The sequence below is a fragment of the Cherax quadricarinatus genome, chromosome 31, assembly GCF_038502225.1.
Source record: "Cherax quadricarinatus isolate ZL_2023a chromosome 31, ASM3850222v1, whole genome shotgun sequence".
In the NCBI taxonomy this organism is placed as follows: Eukaryota; Metazoa; Arthropoda; class Malacostraca; order Decapoda; family Parastacidae; genus Cherax; species Cherax quadricarinatus.
Window position 1 is genome coordinate 1,035,887 of NC_091322.1, and position 19,800 is coordinate 1,055,686.

Sequence of the window (19,800 nt, forward strand, 5' to 3'; positions counted from 1 at the left end):
TGAAAGTGGCTGCCCTTGGGTCCCTGGTGGTGTCGTTGAGTCTGGAACCCAATTCTTTAAGGAAACGTGTGGCATTTTTTCCCGATGATCCCAAGGTCTCTGATCCCACTGGGACAAATTGATACTGTTGGCTTATGTCTCTGTACTTGCTGATCTTGTACTCCTCCCTGTGGTCAGCAGCTCCTCCCTGTCGCCCCACACTGTGATGGATATAGGTGTCAGCCAGTGTGGACACACAGGTATAGTCCCATGCTAAGAGCTTGCCATTCTTCCAAGGATAGATGGTGATCCTGTCGGGGCGGTTTGCTGTGTTGTGGGTATTGTTGGCTGCTAGTGATCGGGACGGGCTCTCGGCTGGGCATCCAGCTGTAGCAAGGGTTCTCTTAATGATGTCGTTGCATGCCAGCCCTTGGTTTTGGAACAGTAAAGACCATGTAGACTGTATTGGTCTGCTTGCGCTTCGCCGCAAATACACGTATATTCTGTGTGAATTGGGGCAGCAAGGCACAGAGCCACTGCAATACGGAGGGTCTAGGGGTCGAGTCGCGTTCCCATTGCCGATATGGGAACTGTTTGGAGGAAGTCCCCGGAGTGAGGTGCTCTCACAGCCTGGAGACGGGCAGTCTCCCTATCTGATGTTGCAGCCCTGAGCATGTTTGCAAGCACCTTTTCAGCGATCGGGCCATCCCAGCTTGACTCTGAGCCAGTGCTGCACTAGGGTTTGGTGCTGGAGCAGCAAGAGTCTCCCATTCAGTGATGGCACTGGCATAGCTAGGGTCTTCTATTCCTGCTGAGTCACTGAGGGTATCAGGAAGAATTTGTCTTATCAACTCATTTGATGCTATGGAAGAGGATAGGAAAGCTGGTAGAGCAATCTGGGAGGATCTGCATACTCCTAGCCCCACAAGCCTGACCGGAAGTGAGGCTTGCAACCACTGTCCATCTTCAAGGGAAAGATTCAATACACTCTCTAGCATGGTCTTAAGGAGAGAGTCATATTCCTTGAGTTTTGGACTGCTGAAGGCTGGGAGCATCTCAGAGAGAATATATATTATTCTTTCACAGTGGTTGTTTTGCATATTCAGAAATCACCTGTTTACTGTGTTCTTATTGCATATATATATATATATATATATATATATATATATATATATATATATATATATATATATATATATATATATATATATATATAAACACGTCGGGCGTTTCCCACCGAGGCAGGGTGACCCAAAAAGAAAGAAAAAAAATTCATCATCATTCAACACTGTCATCATCATTCATACATAATCACTGTCTTTGCAGAAGATTTATAAAGTAGCTAATGATCTAAAATACCCAAAACACTTAAGTGATAAACCTTTTGAAATTGCTAGAAATACTTTTTACAGTTCAAAAAGGGATAACCAAGCTTATTCAACTAAAATTATGTTGGTTCTTCCTTACCATGAAAATTTGGTTGATATGCTTTCTCTTAAGAATTTTAATATGAAAGTTATATTTAAAAATTTTGATACAGTAAAAAAAAAAAAACTTTGGATAAAAACATCCACCAGAAATGTTGACGGCTGTGTTTACAAAATTTCTTGTAAAATATGTGATAAAGTTTATTACGGTCAAACTGGTAAAAGTCTTGAGCTAAGATTAAAACAACATAAATATAGCATTTGAAGTACCGGCTAATCTTTAATAATAATAATAATAAATAGGTATTTGAAGCGGACAAGATTCTAATGCTCTGTTTATTCTGGCTTTAGTAATTAATGGTTTGGTGAAATGTTGTATTGTCTGAATTAGTTAATTGAAGGAGAGTTAATAGGCGTGTAATAATTGTCTTTATTTGTTTTTTACTTGAGTGAGATGTAGGTGCAAACTTAACCTTTACTTTTTCCACTTGTTTAAGAACCGATTTAAGACCAGTCATAGTGTTCATTTGTCTTCCATTTGAGTTTATAGTTGCATGTTCATTTATCATTGAAAACAGTAAGAAGTGTAAGTGTTATGTTTGTGTGAACTATTACCTGCAGCTGTTTGTGTCCGAGAGTGAGCCTGAGGGAGGGGGAAAGTGAGCTGCTGGATGCAATACCTCTGAAGGCACCAGTTACTGCCTCATGTCATTACTCTTGTAAACACTTCATTACTCTTGCACCCCTGACCTGGAGGCTAAAGCTCACACGGCGAGGGGTCCGGGTACGATTCCAGGCGAGGGTAGAAACATTGGGCGTGTTTCTTTACACCGGTTGTCTATATTCCCATAGTAAAATGAGTACCTGGGAGTTAGTCGACTAGTGTGGGTCGCATCCTGGGACAAATCTGACCTAATTTGCCCGAAATGCTCTGCATAACAAACGGCTTTCTGTGTAGTAGTATATCACTGATGTCAGCTAGGACTGTATACCTTGTACATGTACGTGTAGAAATAAAATTATTATTATTATTATTATTATTATTATTATTATTATTATAGCTAACACGGTGTTGGGGCCCTGTCCTTTGACTTCCAAGACATTAGCGGTGTATTTCCTCTATGTTTACGACTAAACATAATGTTTGTTACCTCCGCAGATGAGCCTGGGGTAATGTTTACCACTAGTAACTAAACATAATGTGTGTTACCCCACAGATGAGCCTTGGGGTGCGGGTGGAGGTAGTGTTACTGGACGATCGTCGACTACAGTTGAACGTTGGACCTCGCTTGTTGACCCACGAGCTCCTAGCTATGGTCGCATCTCACTTCATCCTCAAGGAGAGTCAGTACTTCTCACTCGCCCTCCTCGACTCCACGTGAGTACCTTCTCTAAAATAATAATAATAATTATAATAATGTTGGATGGTATTTACTAGTACATATGGTAAGACCCTTTAGCCACAAGTGACTTTACATATGGTTTACAACACATTTCTAAGTTAGGTTAGAGCAGGTTAGCTTGTTCTATGTGCATAAAGATTATATATTATAACATCCCACAAAGAGAAAACTATAAGTATAAATAAAAGCCGATAAAAAATGAAATGTGGCATGAACAGAAAACTGGTCATATTTCAACTGTTTTGTTGGGAGGGTTCGTGGAGATGTGATGGTTGGAGTTAAACACACTTGTTGGATGGTAACACTTAGCAGAGTGTGAAAGAGGAGTCCAGACAGCCTGTGTTGCCTGTTCGTAGACCTAAGCGTGGAGTAAGGACGAGGCCGGGAGCGCAGCGCTCACATGCGGCATCACGTGATGGCACACATGCTAGTCACTGAGCCTAGCAAGGGGTCAACTATGTAAAACATATGGATGGTACTAACTATGATAGATAACATATACATATACAGGGGATCAGCAACTATGCTGACAGTTTAAGGAACCTTCAACAGTGTCATGCCCCTATGGTTAACCTTCCTTTAATATTACATTGCGGTTATTTCCTTTAATAGCTAAATTGGAAATGAACGTCCTTGTATTATTAAGACTAATTCTTATTAACAATTATTATAATTTATGTAACATGGCCATGATAAGTTTAATTGGAGGTATAGTAACCTGCCTGCCGCCCGGTGTGCCGGTGTATAGTTAGCCGTGATGTTCGATGGTTATACCCCCCCTTTCCCCCCCCCCCTTTATGTTCAACTACTCTACTGAGTGTTGGCGAGTCACGTCACGTGACCCACTTTACCTGTATGCTCAAGGTTGAGGGACGAGCAGTGAAGAAGTAGCAGCCAACGAGAACACTCCTGCTCGTCTCTGGTAACTGCCCAAGGTTTATTAGCCGGCCTGGACATATTCTGTTTTATTCTGACTGCTTCCAATTGGGAAACAAGACTTTATACATTAAAGTAATCTCCATTTATATATATGTTATATCTAGGATCTCCTCCTAATTGTCTGTTTTGAAAGCCTTATGTATATGTTGGATACTATAGAAGAAACATGTATTCTTAACTTATATACGATAATTCGTATATTATAACTGGCTTTTGTTATATTATGAATATACTTAATTAAAATTAGGCATTCCGGAGGATCATTATTATTACCCTAACCTCTCTGACCAAAATTGTTATGCTCTAAAAAGAAGGAAATAGTTGTTACAATACTTGGAGTGTAACAACAGTCACCCATTTGACTGTTTTTTGCAACAGTGTTGTGATGTCTGTAGTTGAGAGAACGGGCTGGACTACGAAAGTAACGCCGTAGATGTTACATTGTTAGTGGACGGGCTGTATAATCCTCCGGGTTTAGCGCTTCCCCCTTGATTATAATAATAATGTTAGTGGACGGACAGTCGAGTTTCAGCCAGTGCCTGTTTTGAATGGTCAACACTTGGTGTCTCATATAAACTTAAATAAACTTAATAAACTACCCTTCAAAATGGCACTATGAAATAAAAAAAAATAGGGTGGATAATGAGTGTTCAAAGCAAAAGAAATCTCAGTTTGGTAATATTGAAATGACTTGTGGTTTCACCTTTACAATATTATTCTGTGCTTACAGCTTCCTTCAAAGCAGGAGAGATATCACAGCTGGGAAATGTACAGATATCGTTTACTTCCCGTCTAGACAAAACATTTAAATTACTGGGAACGCCAGCGATGAGATACCTGATAATATATACCCAGAGATGCTTGAGGGTTAACTCCTGTATCTACACACTTCCATAACAACGTACTAGAGTGAGAAATATGAGAGGAAGTGTATAATAAATTCACTGGAAAGCAGCGGCGCCATAGATGTACAATAACGCTCTTCAACATGTTACGAGCAAATATCAGAAATATTGTCGTAATGTTAGTAGAATTACCGACAATATGTAAAGTAAAAGGACACAAGTGCTTCACAAAGCTCCTAGAGAGCGAAACGTTGCCACAATAAAAATGTCACATTAGTTGCACTTGTGTCCTTTTACTTTACAGAAATATTGTCAAAAGAAATGTAAAGATACGTCTTCAACAGCGTGCATTACTATCTCCTCCCAGTGTCAGATCAACCAAGCCTACTAATAAAAGCCTATTACAAACAAGGTATAATATGAGCAGATGTGTAAAAGACACTTACACATGAAGTAACTTTGTTATAGAAACGTTTCGCTCACGAGGGCCTTCATCAATCCAATACAGAGGCATAAATGCAAGGAAATCTATAGCGTGGAGTTCCCCTCAAGGAAGGTTCCTTGATGTTGGTGAGGGGCTCTTGATTTAGGGAATTGGATCTGTGCTCCAGTTCCCCGAATTAAGCCTGAATGCCTTCCACATCCCCCCCCCCAGGCGCTGTATAATCCTCCAGGTTTAGCGCTTCCCCCTTGATTATAATAATAATAATATAGCGTGGAGTTCAATTATAATGTAGGCGGGGTGCACATATTGGTCAGTGACGTCACCTGACATGTGACTGATGCACTAATTAAATTCATCTGCCGCACTGGTATTGTTAACAGTGAATGTGTTATACATTAATGGTATACAATATCAACAAGTAGATGGCAATAAAAATACCCAAGTGTTGGACGTGTTAGTCATCTCATAAATAGGTAAGACCATTTTGTGAAGTGGTTTATTGCCAGACTCTTTATAAATGGTATTGTAATATCTACAAACTCGGGAAAATCGTACACTTGTGTACAATTCGTTTAATAAGTGTCCTTAGCTTACCAACCCAAGTCAGTGCCTGACCACCAGGGATCTAGTTCGTACGTTCCTCTTCAAGGGGGGCTCCTTGGCGTGGTGAAGAGGCTCTTGGTCTGAGGAATTAGACCTATCGGTCTTCTTCCTCAGACCGAACCTAATTACCCCCCAATCTCCCCTCCCCTATCCCATCCTCCCCATCCTCCCCTTTTTCCTTTCCTCCTCCTCCTCCCCACTCCTCCCTTTTGCCCTTCCTCTTTTTGTCCTTTGGGATTTCTCCCACAGGCGCGCTAGTTCCTGGGTAGGAGAAAGGACACCGGGGTCCATCCCATTCCGTTGAGGTTTCTTGGCGGTGGCGTAGTTTGCCGTGGAATCTGGATTGCCTAGGGATGTCCCGATCCCTCTCCGGTATCCCGGAGTAGCTTTGGGTGTCTTTTGGGCGACGGGTGTAGCTCTGGAAGCCACCTTTCGGATTCCGGGGGTGGTGGCTGAAGGAGGTATGCTTTGTGGCGGATATCCGGCCGCCCTCTCTTTTGTCCACCGAGGTAGCTCGGCAGATGTGAGGTTGCTATCCCAGATTGCTGGTTTACTGGCATGAAGGGTAGGGTATGGCACGGGTTCCATGCTGCATCTGCGCTACTAGCGGTGTCGAGTCCTCTTGGGCGCGGAGGGAGATTTCTGGCCCTTTCATCCCTCCTAGGAACTATCCCTCCCCGGTCCCCCCTTTTTTTTCTTTTTTTTTATTTTTATTTTCTTTTCTTTCTTTTTTTTTTCTTAAAAACAAAAAGAAAGAAGTAACCTAACCATGGCAGCCCTAGTCCATGAACCTGGTACCCCCGGGCCCCTTCTTGATACCGCACCCCGTTCTGACCCCGCCTCGTCTTTGGACCACTCTTCAGACATTCCTCATGCCTCTGTACCTATTGCCGGTGCTGTTTCCTCACCTGCTTCAGGTACTGAGGCCTCGACTGACTCCTTCGATTTATCAGACCTTCGCTCTCCTCTGACTATGCTTCCGGCCTCTCCCTCTACGGTGCGGCAATTTTCAAATCGCCGACCCGTTCCACGTCGGACCAACTCTGGTCCCACGCCTAAACGTCAACGACAATTACCTGCTGATGATACTTCTCCACCTTCACCTTCTCGTTCTTCTCAGAAACGATCGACACGTCCTTCACTACCTTTCCACGCTCAGTTTCAGACTGAACAGTGGACTAAATTCTTCACTTTACGACCAACTTCCTCTACTGCCTATCTTTCTGACCATAGTATTGGCAAGGCACTCCTACGCCATGTTGGTAAAGATATTTCTTTTCATGCTCTTAAGAGCGGTACGCGCATCATTACCGTACAGAATGCTACCCAGGCTCGTGAGCTCTCTCGTCTTTCCCATATAGATACTGTTCCTGTCACCCTTGAAAAACATCATTCCCTCAATTCTTGTAGTGGTACCGTTATTCTGCCCCATACCATAGTTCAACAAAATTTCCAGACATGTGGCACCGACATTCTAGAACAGCTGGAACTCCAAGATCTCCCAATCCTCAAGGTAGACACTTACGTTCTTCCTGCCCGTGGGCGGAGACGATACCCTAGCAATGTGGCTCGTTTAACTTTTGACAGCCTAGAACTCCCATCCTCCGTTTATATAGCAGGACATCGGTTACAAGTTCGAAAGGTGATCCCTACACCACAACAGTGTAGAAATTGCTGGCGATTTGGCCATCCAGCGAAATATTGCAGATCTATCGCCGAATGCCCAGTCTGTGGTGCCGATGACCATTCTAATACGTCTTGCAATCGATCTCCCTCTTGCCTTAACTGTCATGAGGCTCACCCTTCGTACTCTCGCCGTTGTCAGGTCTATTTAAACGAGCGGGAAATCCGTTACCTCAAAGAGACAGAAGGTCTCCCTTATGCCATGGCAGTTTCTCATCTCCGCCTCCAAGGGAGACTCCCACGTGTTTCTTATTCCCGTGTTTCAAAACGTCCCCCCACTTCTGGTATCCCATCTTCTACACCCACCTCTGTGGTTACCTCTCCCATAATCACTCCTGTATCTAATCCTTTTGCTGTCCTCGGCTCAGACGTCCCTACTTCAACGCCTCAGTCTAATCTCGCTTCTTCGAGTTCTCTCTTACAAGCCTCAGTATCGACGAGACCTCGTACGACACCTCTTCCCAATCGTCCCTCTACTTCTCAAAAGTCAAAAAAAGGTCCGGTAACACCTCCTACCCATCTTCCACCTCCTCATTTTACCCTCCCTGTCTCTGTCCCTAGTTCTTCCCTTCTCACTGGCTCAGTTACAAGTGCAGAGGTTCACCCTCCTCCTCGTAATGTACCTTCCTCCCCTGTTCCCTCCCAAGTTTCTTCCTCTTCTGCCACCTCCCAGGTTCCTGTCTCTTCTGTCCCCTGCCACACTTCTCCAGTTCCCTCCACCCTTTCGCCCCCCCCTACCTTGGTACAGTCCAATACAGTTCCAATCTTTACTCATCCTCCCCCTACCATTCCCAATATTGTCTCCCATACGACATCTCTGAATTCCGAAACACTTGAAGCAATCTCTGAATATATTGCAGAGACCAAACCATCAATGGACACTGATCCACCTTCCGCTCTTCCTCTCTCCTCTGCTCCATCTGCGCAACTCCTTTCTTCACAGCGCACCGTTCCTTCGCTGCTTGAACATTTTCCACTGCCTCCGCATGTGGACTTTTCTAACCCTTCTAGTCCGTAGGAACCCTTACCTGCGGATTTCAAGTATCCTTATCATTGCCAATCATGGCCTTTTTACAGTGGAATATACGCGGCCTCAGGGGTAATCGGGGTGAGCTTCAGATGTTACTCTCCCAGTTTGCCCCTGTTGGTGTTTGCTTACAGGAACCAAAATTACACTCTGCTGTTATTTCTCACATCTCAGGCTATAATTTATTGTATTCTTCAGATCCTTTTCCTGATGGGACCTTTAATGAAAGTGCCCTTCTTCTCCGCACTGATATTCCGTACCATCAGCTATTTGTTCATACTTCGCTGCATTACACAGCAGCCCGTATCCACTTACATAGGTGGTATACGCTCTGTTCTTTATATCTCTCTCCTTCTCGGGCATTATCTATTCCGGATTTTGCCTTCCTTGTTTCGTCATTACCGCCACCGATTCTGTTACTTGGTGATTTTAATGCCCACCATTTCCTCTGGGGAGGGTCTCACTGTGATTCCCGTGGAATTCAGTTAGAGGCTTTTCTTGCCACCCACCCCCTCCATGTTTTAAATACAGGTACTCACACCCATTTTGATCCTCGGACTCATACTCTCTCTTGCATCGATCTCTCAGTTTGTTCTTCCTCCGCCGCATTAGACTTTACTTGGTCTGTTCTCCCGGACTTACATGACAGTGATCATTTCCCAATCATTCTTACTTCCCCTTCATATTCGCCACCTCTTCGCACCCCACGCTGGCAATTTAATCGGGCAAATTGGAACCTTTACTCACACCTGACTGTTTTTAAAGAGGTTCCTTCTTCGTCCTCCATCGATGAGCTTTTACACCTCTTCTCGTCCTCCGTTTTCACCGCAGCTTCTCATTCTATACCCCAAACTTCGGGCAGGCATTCTCAGAAATGCGTGCCTTGGTGGTCTCCTGCTTGTGCTCGTGCAGTACGTTTGAAACGCGCTGCATGGGGCAGGTACCGGTACAATAGAACCACAGAGCGACTCCTTGATTTTAAACAGAAGCGTGCGATCGCTCGCCGTGTCATCCGTGACGCTAAACGCACTTGCTGGCGAGATTATGTCTCCACCATCACCTCTGTTTCCTCTATGAGTGCAGTCTGGAAAAAAGTACGAAAACTGAGTGGTAAATATTCTCCTGACCCGGCTCCTGTTCTGCGGGTTGCCGGTGTTGATATAGCAAACCCACTAGATGTTGCCAATGAAATTGGCAATCATCTGGTCCGTATTTCTCAGGGACTCCATCTATGCCCCTCATTTCTTTCCTCAAAGTCTGCCAGAGAGTTAGCACCCTTGGACTTTTCTTCTCTCAGAGAAGAACAGTATAATGTGCCTTTTACACTTCAAGAACTGGAGGCAACACTCTCAGCTTGTCGATCATCGGCAGCTGGGCCCGACGACATTCATATTCGTATGCTACAACATTTACATCAGTCAGCCCTTGCAGTCCTATTACGCCTTTACAATCTTATTTGGTCACAAGGAGTTCTTCCACAGCCGTGAAAATCCGCCATTGTTCTCCCTTTCCGCAAACCAGGCACTACGGGACATGAAACCTCCCACTATCGTCCCATTGCTCTTACCAGTGCAGTTTGCAAAGTAATGGAACGTCTAGTAAATAGACGTTTAGTGTGGTATTTAGAGACACACAACAGTCTCTCCACTCGTCAATATGACTTTCGTAAGGGACGTTCTACCATAGACCCCTTACTGCGCTTGGATACGTATGTTCGTAATGCCTTTGCGAATAACCACTCAGTTATTGCCATATTTTTTGACCTTGAGAAGGCATATGACACAACTTGGAGGTATAATATTTTAGCCCAAGCCCACTCCTTAGGCCTTCGAGGCAATCTACCATCCTTCCTTAAGAACTTTTTAACTGACAGGCATTTCCGTGTTCGGGTTAATAATGTGCTCTCCCCGGACTTTGTCCAAGCTGAAGGTGTCCCCCAGGGATGTGTTCTGAGCACAACACTTTTTCTCCTTGCTATTAATGATTTGGCCTCTAGTCTTCCATCAAATATTTGGTCATCACTCTATGTTGATGACTTCGCTATTGCCTGTGCAGGCGCTGACTGTCACCTCCTTACAGTTTCTCTCCAGCATGCAGTCGACCGTGTTTCCAATTGGGCCACCACACATGGGTTTAAATTTTCCAGCACTAAAACCCACCAAATCACTTTCACTAGACGCTCTGTCATCTCTGATCATCCTTTGTACCTCTATGGCTCACGTATCCCTGAACGTGATACAGTCAAGTTTCTGGGCCTCCTCTTTGATCGTAGGTTATCCTGGAAACCTCACATTACCTCTCTGAAGGCAACTTGTCACAGCCGGCTGAACCTTCTTAAAACCCTTGCTCATCTTTCGTGGGGAGCTGATCGTCGAACCCTCCTTCACCTACATTCCACCCTTATTTTATCGAAACTTGATTATGGTGACCAGATCTATTCAGCGGCATCTCCTGCTACTCTCTCTAGCCTTAACCCCATTCATCACCAAGGATTACGTTTATGCCTTGGTGCTTTTCGCTCTTCCCCTGTCGAAAGCCTCTATGCAGAAGCGAACGTTCCATCCTTATCCGATCGCCGTGATGCCCATTGCCTGCGCTACTATGTACGCTCTCATGATCTCCGCAATCCTTCCATTTATAGAATGGTCACTGATATTAGTAGACATTCTTTATTTGTTCGCCGCCCCTGCTTACTCCGTCCCTTCTCTCTTCGCCTTCATTCGCTCTTGTCTTCTCTTCAACTACCACCTTTCTATGTACATGTAGCATCTCACTTTTCCCTACCCCCCTGGGAAGTTCCAGCTGTTCGAGTCTGTTCTTTCTCCCTCCCTTGCTCGAAAGCCCAACTGTCTACGGTCGCTTCCCGCTCTCTTTTTCTTGACCACTTTCACTCTCATTCTCATGCCATTGCTGTGTACACAGATGGCTCTAAGTCTTCTGACGGCGTAGGATTCGCAGCAGTGTTTCCGGACAGCGTCGTACAAGGGCATTTACTATCTTCAGCTAGTATTTTTACTGCTGAATTATATGCCATCCTTACAGCACTTATCCGTATTGCATCTATGCCTGTGTCATCATTTGTGGTTGTCTCAGACTCCCTTAGTGCTTTACAGGCTATACAAAAATTTGATACACCTCACCCCTTAGTCCTCCGTATCCAACTTTGGCTACGCCGCATCTTTACTAAGCATAAAGATATTGTTTTTTGTTGGGTCCCTGGTCATGTTGACGTACAGTGCAATGAACAGGCAGACACTGCTGCGCGGTCAGCAGTACATGACCTACCAGTTTCTTATAGAGGTATTCCATGTACGGACTATTTTGCTGTAATATCTTCCCACCTTCACACCCGTTGGCAACAACGTTGGTCTACTATGCTCGGCAACAAACTTCAGTCTATTAAACCGAGTATAGGTTACTGGCCGTCTTCTTATCACCAGTGTCGAGGTTGGGAGACTACTCTCTCCCGTCTTCGCATTGGCCATACTCGTCTTACTCATGGATATCTCATGGAGAGGCGACTTGCTCCTCTCTGTGAGAATTGCCAAGCTCCATTATCAGTCAGCCACATTCTGTTGGACTGCCCACTTTATCAACGAGCACGCAGAATTTACCTCTGTCGTCGTCTTCGCCCCGCTGCTCTCTCTTTACCTTCCCTTCTCGCTGATGGACCCACCTTTCATCCGGACTCTCTTATTGACTTTTTGACAACGACTGACTTACTTCACAAATTCTGATACTTTCAGCCCTTTCTACTTGTATCTCTTGCTACCCTCTACCCCCGTACTATCCCCTGCCCCGCTGTTTTCTGTAACCTGCTGATCATCCCCCCTCCCTCCTGCCATCCAATTCCCTTGCTTCCTTCCCTACCCTGCAGCGCTGTATAGCACTTGTGGCTTAGCGCTTCTTTTTGATTATAATAATAGTTCGTACGTTGCACTGCGTGCGGCCAGCGGTAATTGCCTGGTTAATCAGGTCTTGATCCACTAAGAGGCGTTGTCTGGTGACGGGCCGCCGGGGCGTGGGCCCACCAGAAACGTCCTTCAGGTATTCTCTTTCAGGTTTCACTGATGCCAAACTTATTCTCGAGGAAGAGGATTTAAATATATGCCGTTGTTTAGAATCTTTAGTAGCTCGTCTTGGCAATACTGTTAGGCAGGTCTGTATTACCCCTTCCACCCTTACATTGTGAGTGACTTCCACGCTACTGTATATTCCCTATCTGCTTCTGTGTCTGTTGTATTGATAAAAACTCCTCGAGGGCGACAAAAATTTCCTTAAGTGTCTTTTTTAATTCATAGTAACAGCCTGGTTGAACAGGCAATGAGTAAGAAAACATTGTCCCAGGCCAGGGAAAGAAACCTCTGAACACCAGTGATATAGAACATAGTATGACGGTGCTCAGTAACCAGTGACAAGTATAATATTGTATATAGTATGACTATGCAGTGCTCCATAACCAGACCTTTAAGATAACTGTTGTTTAGCAGAAGTATAAATGGTGTTACAGACAGTAGTATAAATTTATACAATATTCTGAGCACTTGTGGATCTTAAAGGTCTGTAAATATATGTATTTCATTCTTTATATTTCACAGTGGTTATTATGTACATTTAATGTAGCATACTTCCAGTAAAGCATATTTTTAGGTTAGGGTTGCTTAGATTGTTGTTCTTTAATAAAAAAAATTTGGATATGTAGGCCAGCGGGCCGGCAGCGGCAGCAACAGCCTGGTTGACCAGCCAAACACCAGATAAGCCTGGCCCAGTGCCAGGCTCCGGGAATAGAAAAACCCTCGAAATTAAATATTACAGAGGCGATACAATTCGAAGACCCAGCAAGCAGACTCTGCTATACATACTCAGGCAATAACTGTTTAAGCTCATTTAAATATCAGTTATCCCACTGACTTAGATGAGGATATCTGCTGTTGCTTACACTGGCATATTTGTTATCAGTCTGCTTTATTGATGAACTACTGAATTATTCGTGCAACTTGCACGGTTGTATTTCACTGTGCATCCAAACATAATGTTTATCGTGAAATTAAAAGTCTTTGCAGCATTTCCTTAAAAAAAACTAGCAGTGACACAAGAACCCTACTGGAAATAAGTCACTATCTGATTTTTTTTGGGTTATCCTAGGGAATCTACACATATGTTACCATGTATGATTATTTGTGTGTACTTACTCCTAAATATGCTTACGCAATGTGGACATTAGAGAGAAATACAAGAGTTTCCCCGATAGAAGTTCCATTTTCTCTTATAAATATGTTATTCGTTTTCTTTTACTTGACTGGCACACTATTAAGGTGCGTTACACCTCTTTTCCTTTCCCCACTACCAATACAAGGTATTTGTAATAATAAATAATAACTTTATCCTTGGTTAGTTAATCCTCACTTGTCACCTTTGTTTACCTATATTGATTATATATGTTATATTAATGCACCCGTATGTAAATATTTGTTTGCTCATGTATGTTAGTGGTTTTGTTTGTGCTTAACAATATTTTATTACTTGTAAACCACACATTGTATACTAAGCAAAAAATAAATTTTTGAATTTGAGTTTAATGGTAAATAAGACAGGAAAGTTTTTTTATGTACAGTTACATTTAGGAACAATAAAAGAAGTTTTGGATGTGTACAAGACCCTGTTGGAAATAAGTCACTTTGTGTGACTTTTTTGGGTTATAGGTAATCTACAAATATGCTGCTATGTATGATAATTTATGTAACTGTATTTATGTGTACCTATACCTGAATAACTTACTTCCAGTTCCTTGTATAGTAACCTATGCGTAAATTACCTACAATAATTGAAACGCTTCAGTTTACCTGGAGAGAGTTCCGGGGGTCAACGCCCCCGCGGCCCGGTCTGTGACCAGGCCTCCTGGTGGATCAGAGCCTGATCAACCAGGCTGTTGCTGCTGGCTGCACGCAAACCAACGTACGAGCCACAGCCCGGCTGATCAGGAACTGACTTGAGGTGCTTGTCCAGTGCCAGCTTGAAGACTGCCAGGGGTCTGTTGGTAATCCCCCTTATGTATGCTGGGAGGCAGTTGAACAGTATCGGGCCCCTGACACAGGGGTCCTTGTAATATATTTTTATTAGCAGCCTAGCTGTTAGGTACAGTGGAAGTCACTTGAAATATAATCGACCAAATAAGTCAACTTTATTAAATCAGTTACAGTAAGAGATATAAAGTAAACTGAGAAGTTAATTGTATAATAGACACACGAATGTTAACTATATAAGAATTTAAATTCCCCCTCTCTGTAGCTTCATTCTTTAGGAAGCTTTTAGCTGTCTTCATGAACTGGTTCATGTTGAGACTGATCTTGACGTGTTCAGGCAGTCAGGGCTGTATGACCCTGGTGGTTTAGCGCTTAGTTTTGATTGTAATAATGTATAATAAAAGGTGTTTCAGGTTTGACTGGCTACTGTAGGTTCACTCCGCCACTATCTGGCGAAATGTTTCCAGAATAAAGATTCTCAAATGTTGCACAAGTGTCTTATCTATCAGCTTGTACGTTTTCGAAACCATTTTTTCGATCGCTTTCCCTAATATATGGGCTAGCGGGTCGCCAGTAGCAACAGCCTGGTTGCCCAGGTAGGCACAAGATGAACCTGGGCCAAGGCCGGGCTCCTTGAGCAGATAAACTAGTTTGGTTCCTAACGTTGGCAAAATTTGCAGCAAGACGTTCCGGACCCTGCTTGTGAGTAATTTAAAAACATGATCGAGTTTCAATTGCTTTACCCGGTCAGTAACATTCAGCACTTCCAATTGTTGTAGTTCATTCTGGCGTACTGTGTTCTCTTGAACTCGGGACCAGGATGGATCTCACCATTTTGTTTTGGGTGATTTGGAACTATTTTTCCTTTTTTTCTTGTTAGAGTAGAGTACCATGTAGAACAAGAAAAATCTACATGATATTGTATTAAAGCTAGACACAGGATCCTGTGAGCTTCAGTAGGTAGACACTGTGCCTACATTGTCCACTGTTCTGGCATGGATGAGTCACTGGGAATTCCCAGATATTTCACTGATGGTACCAAAGTGATGGGTTCTGTCACAATGTACATAAAAAGTATTTACCCTTTTCAATTTACTTTTCGTACCAAACATTTTGGATTCAGCGTTACCTAGGTGTACCAATAGTTGGTTGTCTACTAACCTTCTACTGCAGAACTAATCCAGATAACTATAACAGATGATTAGCTTTACCTTGTGGGACTTGACCTGAGACTAGCAGAGCACTGTCATCTGCATACAACACAGGTTTACACTTGACACTGATGGCCATGTCAAAAAATTAAATATTTTAAATATCTACAGTGGTTGCAATAGCACATGTATAACAAGTTATGAAGATTTATCCTAACATAACAATGTAAAATGATTTATTTACATGGGGTTTTATAGATCCTTAAACGATTATGCTGCGCCAGTGTTAATTTTACATAAGGAAAATTCTCCCCTGTCTTTGGAGCTAATGCAAAACAGAGCCTCAGAATTAGTCATGGGTGTCCTAAATCTACCAAAGTTCTTAATATGAGTGATATCAGTGAAAAGATAATTAAGAATAACACTGTACTTGGTACTAGAAAGTTAGGAAATCAGCTAGACACTGTCACATCAAATCTTACTAAATGTTTAGAAGTAAAGGCACGTAGATCTAAGTGGGTTTTATAAACTGCATGAACTGTATCGCTGTAGATGGGGATCATGTATCAGGGACTACTGGGGATCATGTATCAGGGACTACTGGGGATCATGTATCAGGGACTACTGGGGATCATGTATCAGGCACTACTTGGGATCATGTATCATGGATTACTGGGGATCATGTATCAGGGACTACTGGGGATCTGTATCAGGGACTACTGGGTATCATGTATCAGGCACTACTTGGAATCATGTATCATGGATTACTGGGGATCATGTATCAGGGACTACTGGGGATCATGTATAAGGCATTACTGGGGATCCTATATCAGGGACTACTGGGGATCGTGTATCAGGCACTACTTGGGATCATGTATCAGGGATTACTGGGGATCATGTATCAGGGACTACTAAGGATCCTATATCAGGGACTACTGGGGATCATGTATTAGGGACTACTGGGGATCATGTATCACGGACTACTGAGGATCATGTATCAGCGACTACTGGAGATCATGTATCAGGGACTACTAAGGATCCTATATCAGGGATTACTGGGGATCATGTATCAGGGACTACTGGGGGTCCTATATCAGGGACTACTGGGGATCACGTATCAGGGACTACTGGGGATCATGTATCAGGGACTACTGAGGATCATATATCAGGGACTACTGGGGATCATTTATCAAGGACTACTGGGGATCATGTATCAGGGACTACTGGGGATCATGTATCAGTGACTACTAAGGATCCCATATCAGGGACTACTGGGGACCATTTATCAGGGACTACTGGGGATCATTTATCAGGGACAACTGGGGATCATGTATCAGTCACTACTGGGGATCCTATATCAGGGACTACTGGGGATCATGTATCAGGCACTAACTGGGATCATGTATCAGGGACTACTGGGGATCATGCATCAGGGACTTCTAAGGATCTTATATCAGGGACTACTGGGGATCATGTATCAGGGACTATTGAGGATCATATATCAGGGACTACTGGGGATCATGTATAAGGGACTACTGGGGATCATGTATCAGGGACTACTGAGGATCATTTATCAGGTACTGCTGGGGATCATGTATCAGGGACTACTGGGGATCATGTATCAGGGACTACTGGGGATCATGTATCAGTGACTACTAAGGATCCCATATCAGGGACTACTGGGGACCATTTATCAGGGACTACTGGGGATCATTTATCAGGGACTACTGGGGATCATGTATCAGTCACTACTGGAGATCCTATATCAGGGAATACTGGGGATCATGTATCAGGCACTACCTGGAATCATGTATCAGGGACTACTGGGGATCATGCATCAGGGACTTCTAAGGATCTTATATCAGGGACTACTGGGGATCATGTATCAGGGACCATTGAGGATCATATATCAGGGACTACTGGGGATCATGTATTAGGGAGTACTGGGGATCATGTATCAGGGACTACTGAGGATCATGTATCAGGTACTACTGGGGATCCTGTATCAGGGACTACTAGGGATCATGTATCAGGGACTACTGGGGATCCTATATCAGGGACTACTGGGGATCATGTATCAGAGACCCTACTGGGGATCATGTATCAGGGACTGCAGTGGATCATGTATCAGGGACTACTGGGGATCATGTATCAGGGACTACTGGGGATCATGTATCAGGGAGTACCGGGGATCATGTTTCAGGGACTATTGAGGATCATGTATCAAGGAGTACTGGGGATTATATATAAGGGACTACTGAGGATCATATATCAGTGTCCAGTGGAGGTCATGTATCAGGGACCGCAAAGAATAATAAATCTTCAAAAAAACACTGGACTGCCAGCAATTCCAGGTTCACCCTCTGAGAGGCTCTGCTGGAATAACAGGGCACAAGATGGTAAAAAGCCGTCATGGAAAAATTTCTCTTTTGAAAAATCCCGAGCAGAAAGAGCTCTCTTAATACTGATCCTTTGCTGAAGACAACTGGAGCCTTCACCGATGATAACAAACAGATGAACGATGTACTTAGATCACTGTACGACACCATTCAGTGTACCATTAAACAAACTAAAGATTGATAACCCACCAATTTTTGTTTTCATGTTTTGACAATAAATTATACCTGATCCCCATTACATTTATTGATTCCTGACCCCCAGGTCCTGATCATTACCTGCTCTTGAAACTGTGTGTGTGTATGTTTCAGGGGTCACTACCAGTGGTTGTCGCACGACCGGCGGGTCGTGGACCACGACGCTGTCAGGACTCTCAACGGCGCTCCCCTCACCCTGTACTTCCTAGTCAAGTGAGTACACTCAGTATCATCTCATCTTGTACACCACTGCTAAGACAGTGTATTGGTCATATATGTTCATGCTTGTATCCTCTTACTACCCTCTACTTCCACGTCACCTTCATCAGCTGACTTGAAACGCTAGTTTATTCACAGTAAACCTCCACACTGGCAATGAAAAAATGAACTACGTTTCGGTCGTCGTCCAATGTCGTTCGAAATGTGTGGTTTCAGGGTTCATTGCGAATTGTTCCAGCTACGTTACTGTAATTTTTATTATTCTATTTTTGTTCATGGTCTTCAGAGTGTACCATCCTCTCCCTGAACACTTCACTACCAACCCTCAGCATTGCTTCTTTCTACTTGCTCTTTATCGTGTAGTTAGCGCGTGCCTAGCATTCTTACATTTCCCACCAGGCTTAATTAAGTGTAAACTTAAAGTCCCGTCTAATATATATTTGTGAGAGGCACTACACTCGAACCTATGAACTCCGGCGTGTGTACCTCAGGCGGATACAGATACTTCTGTAAGACTTACTCCCAAGAAAGTTTTTTTTTTTTTTGAGTGATGTATAGTGTGCTTGATGGTCTTTCTTTTTTGTTTTTGTCTGTGACGGGTTGCTTCTCCTGTGTCCAACAACGTGTGCGTGTGTGGTAATTTATGTATATACTTGTTGTTCACCACAGTGTTATACTTTATATATGTATTTTGTCTGTATAAGATGTGCTCTCAATAAAATATATAAAAAAAAAAACTCCGGCGAGGAAGCAGAGACAGTCTTGACCTGGCTGTGATTCCCAGTAAGGTCCCGTTTTACAATTTGTGTATTGAATAAGTTGCAATATGAAGTTGATGCATTTTATTGAGACGTTTCGTCCATCTGGGACTTGATCAGCGGATTGATAGTCTCTGGTCGTCTCTATAAATTGATACAGTGTGATGAACTTTATCAGTTGACACCGTCTCTGGTGGTTTTTATGAATTCACTACATGTATGTTCCTCAGCCACGTCTGAGTCTCGTCTCATGCACCACCTTGTATCTCGTCACCAGAGATTCACATCCCAGGTGCTGATCATTAAACGTGTATTTTTTTACATGTTTAATATAAAAAGCACAAGCATTTATTTTTTCCAGAACCTAGTTCTGTGTATGATGTATTACCGCAGTGTGTAATTCACATCAGTCTGTGACGAATGTCTCTTTGGCAGCGTTTGTGAGCATCAACGTGTTGGTGTTAGTATTGTGGGTTGACGTGGTTTTATTATGGGGCTTAGAGTATATGGACTACACTAGGATCATTATGGCTGCACGTAACTTTCACCACTAAACAAGAATACCTTAACTACTAAAATAATAATTAAACTCTAAGCTCATATTTGCTGAGAGAAATACACTGGATGGGGTGAGAGGTTCACACACCCTATCTATCTATATATGTATATATATATATATATATATATATATATATATATATATA

General features: G+C 43.2%; 1 protein-coding gene across 2 annotated transcripts in view; it reads left to right on the forward strand.

Annotated features, from left to right (window-relative positions):
• Positions 1-19,800, forward strand: part of LOC128697881 (FERM domain-containing protein 4A) — a 313,848-nt gene that overhangs the window by 206,732 nt on the left and 87,316 nt on the right. For both annotated transcript variants that reach the window (XM_070090149.1, XM_070090150.1), the window contains 2 exons: positions 2,624-2,784; positions 18,234-18,332. In XM_070090149.1, the coding sequence (XP_069946250.1) occupies positions 2,624-2,784; positions 18,234-18,332 (260 nt within the window). The remainder of the gene's footprint in view (positions 1-2,623; positions 2,785-18,233; positions 18,333-19,800) is intronic.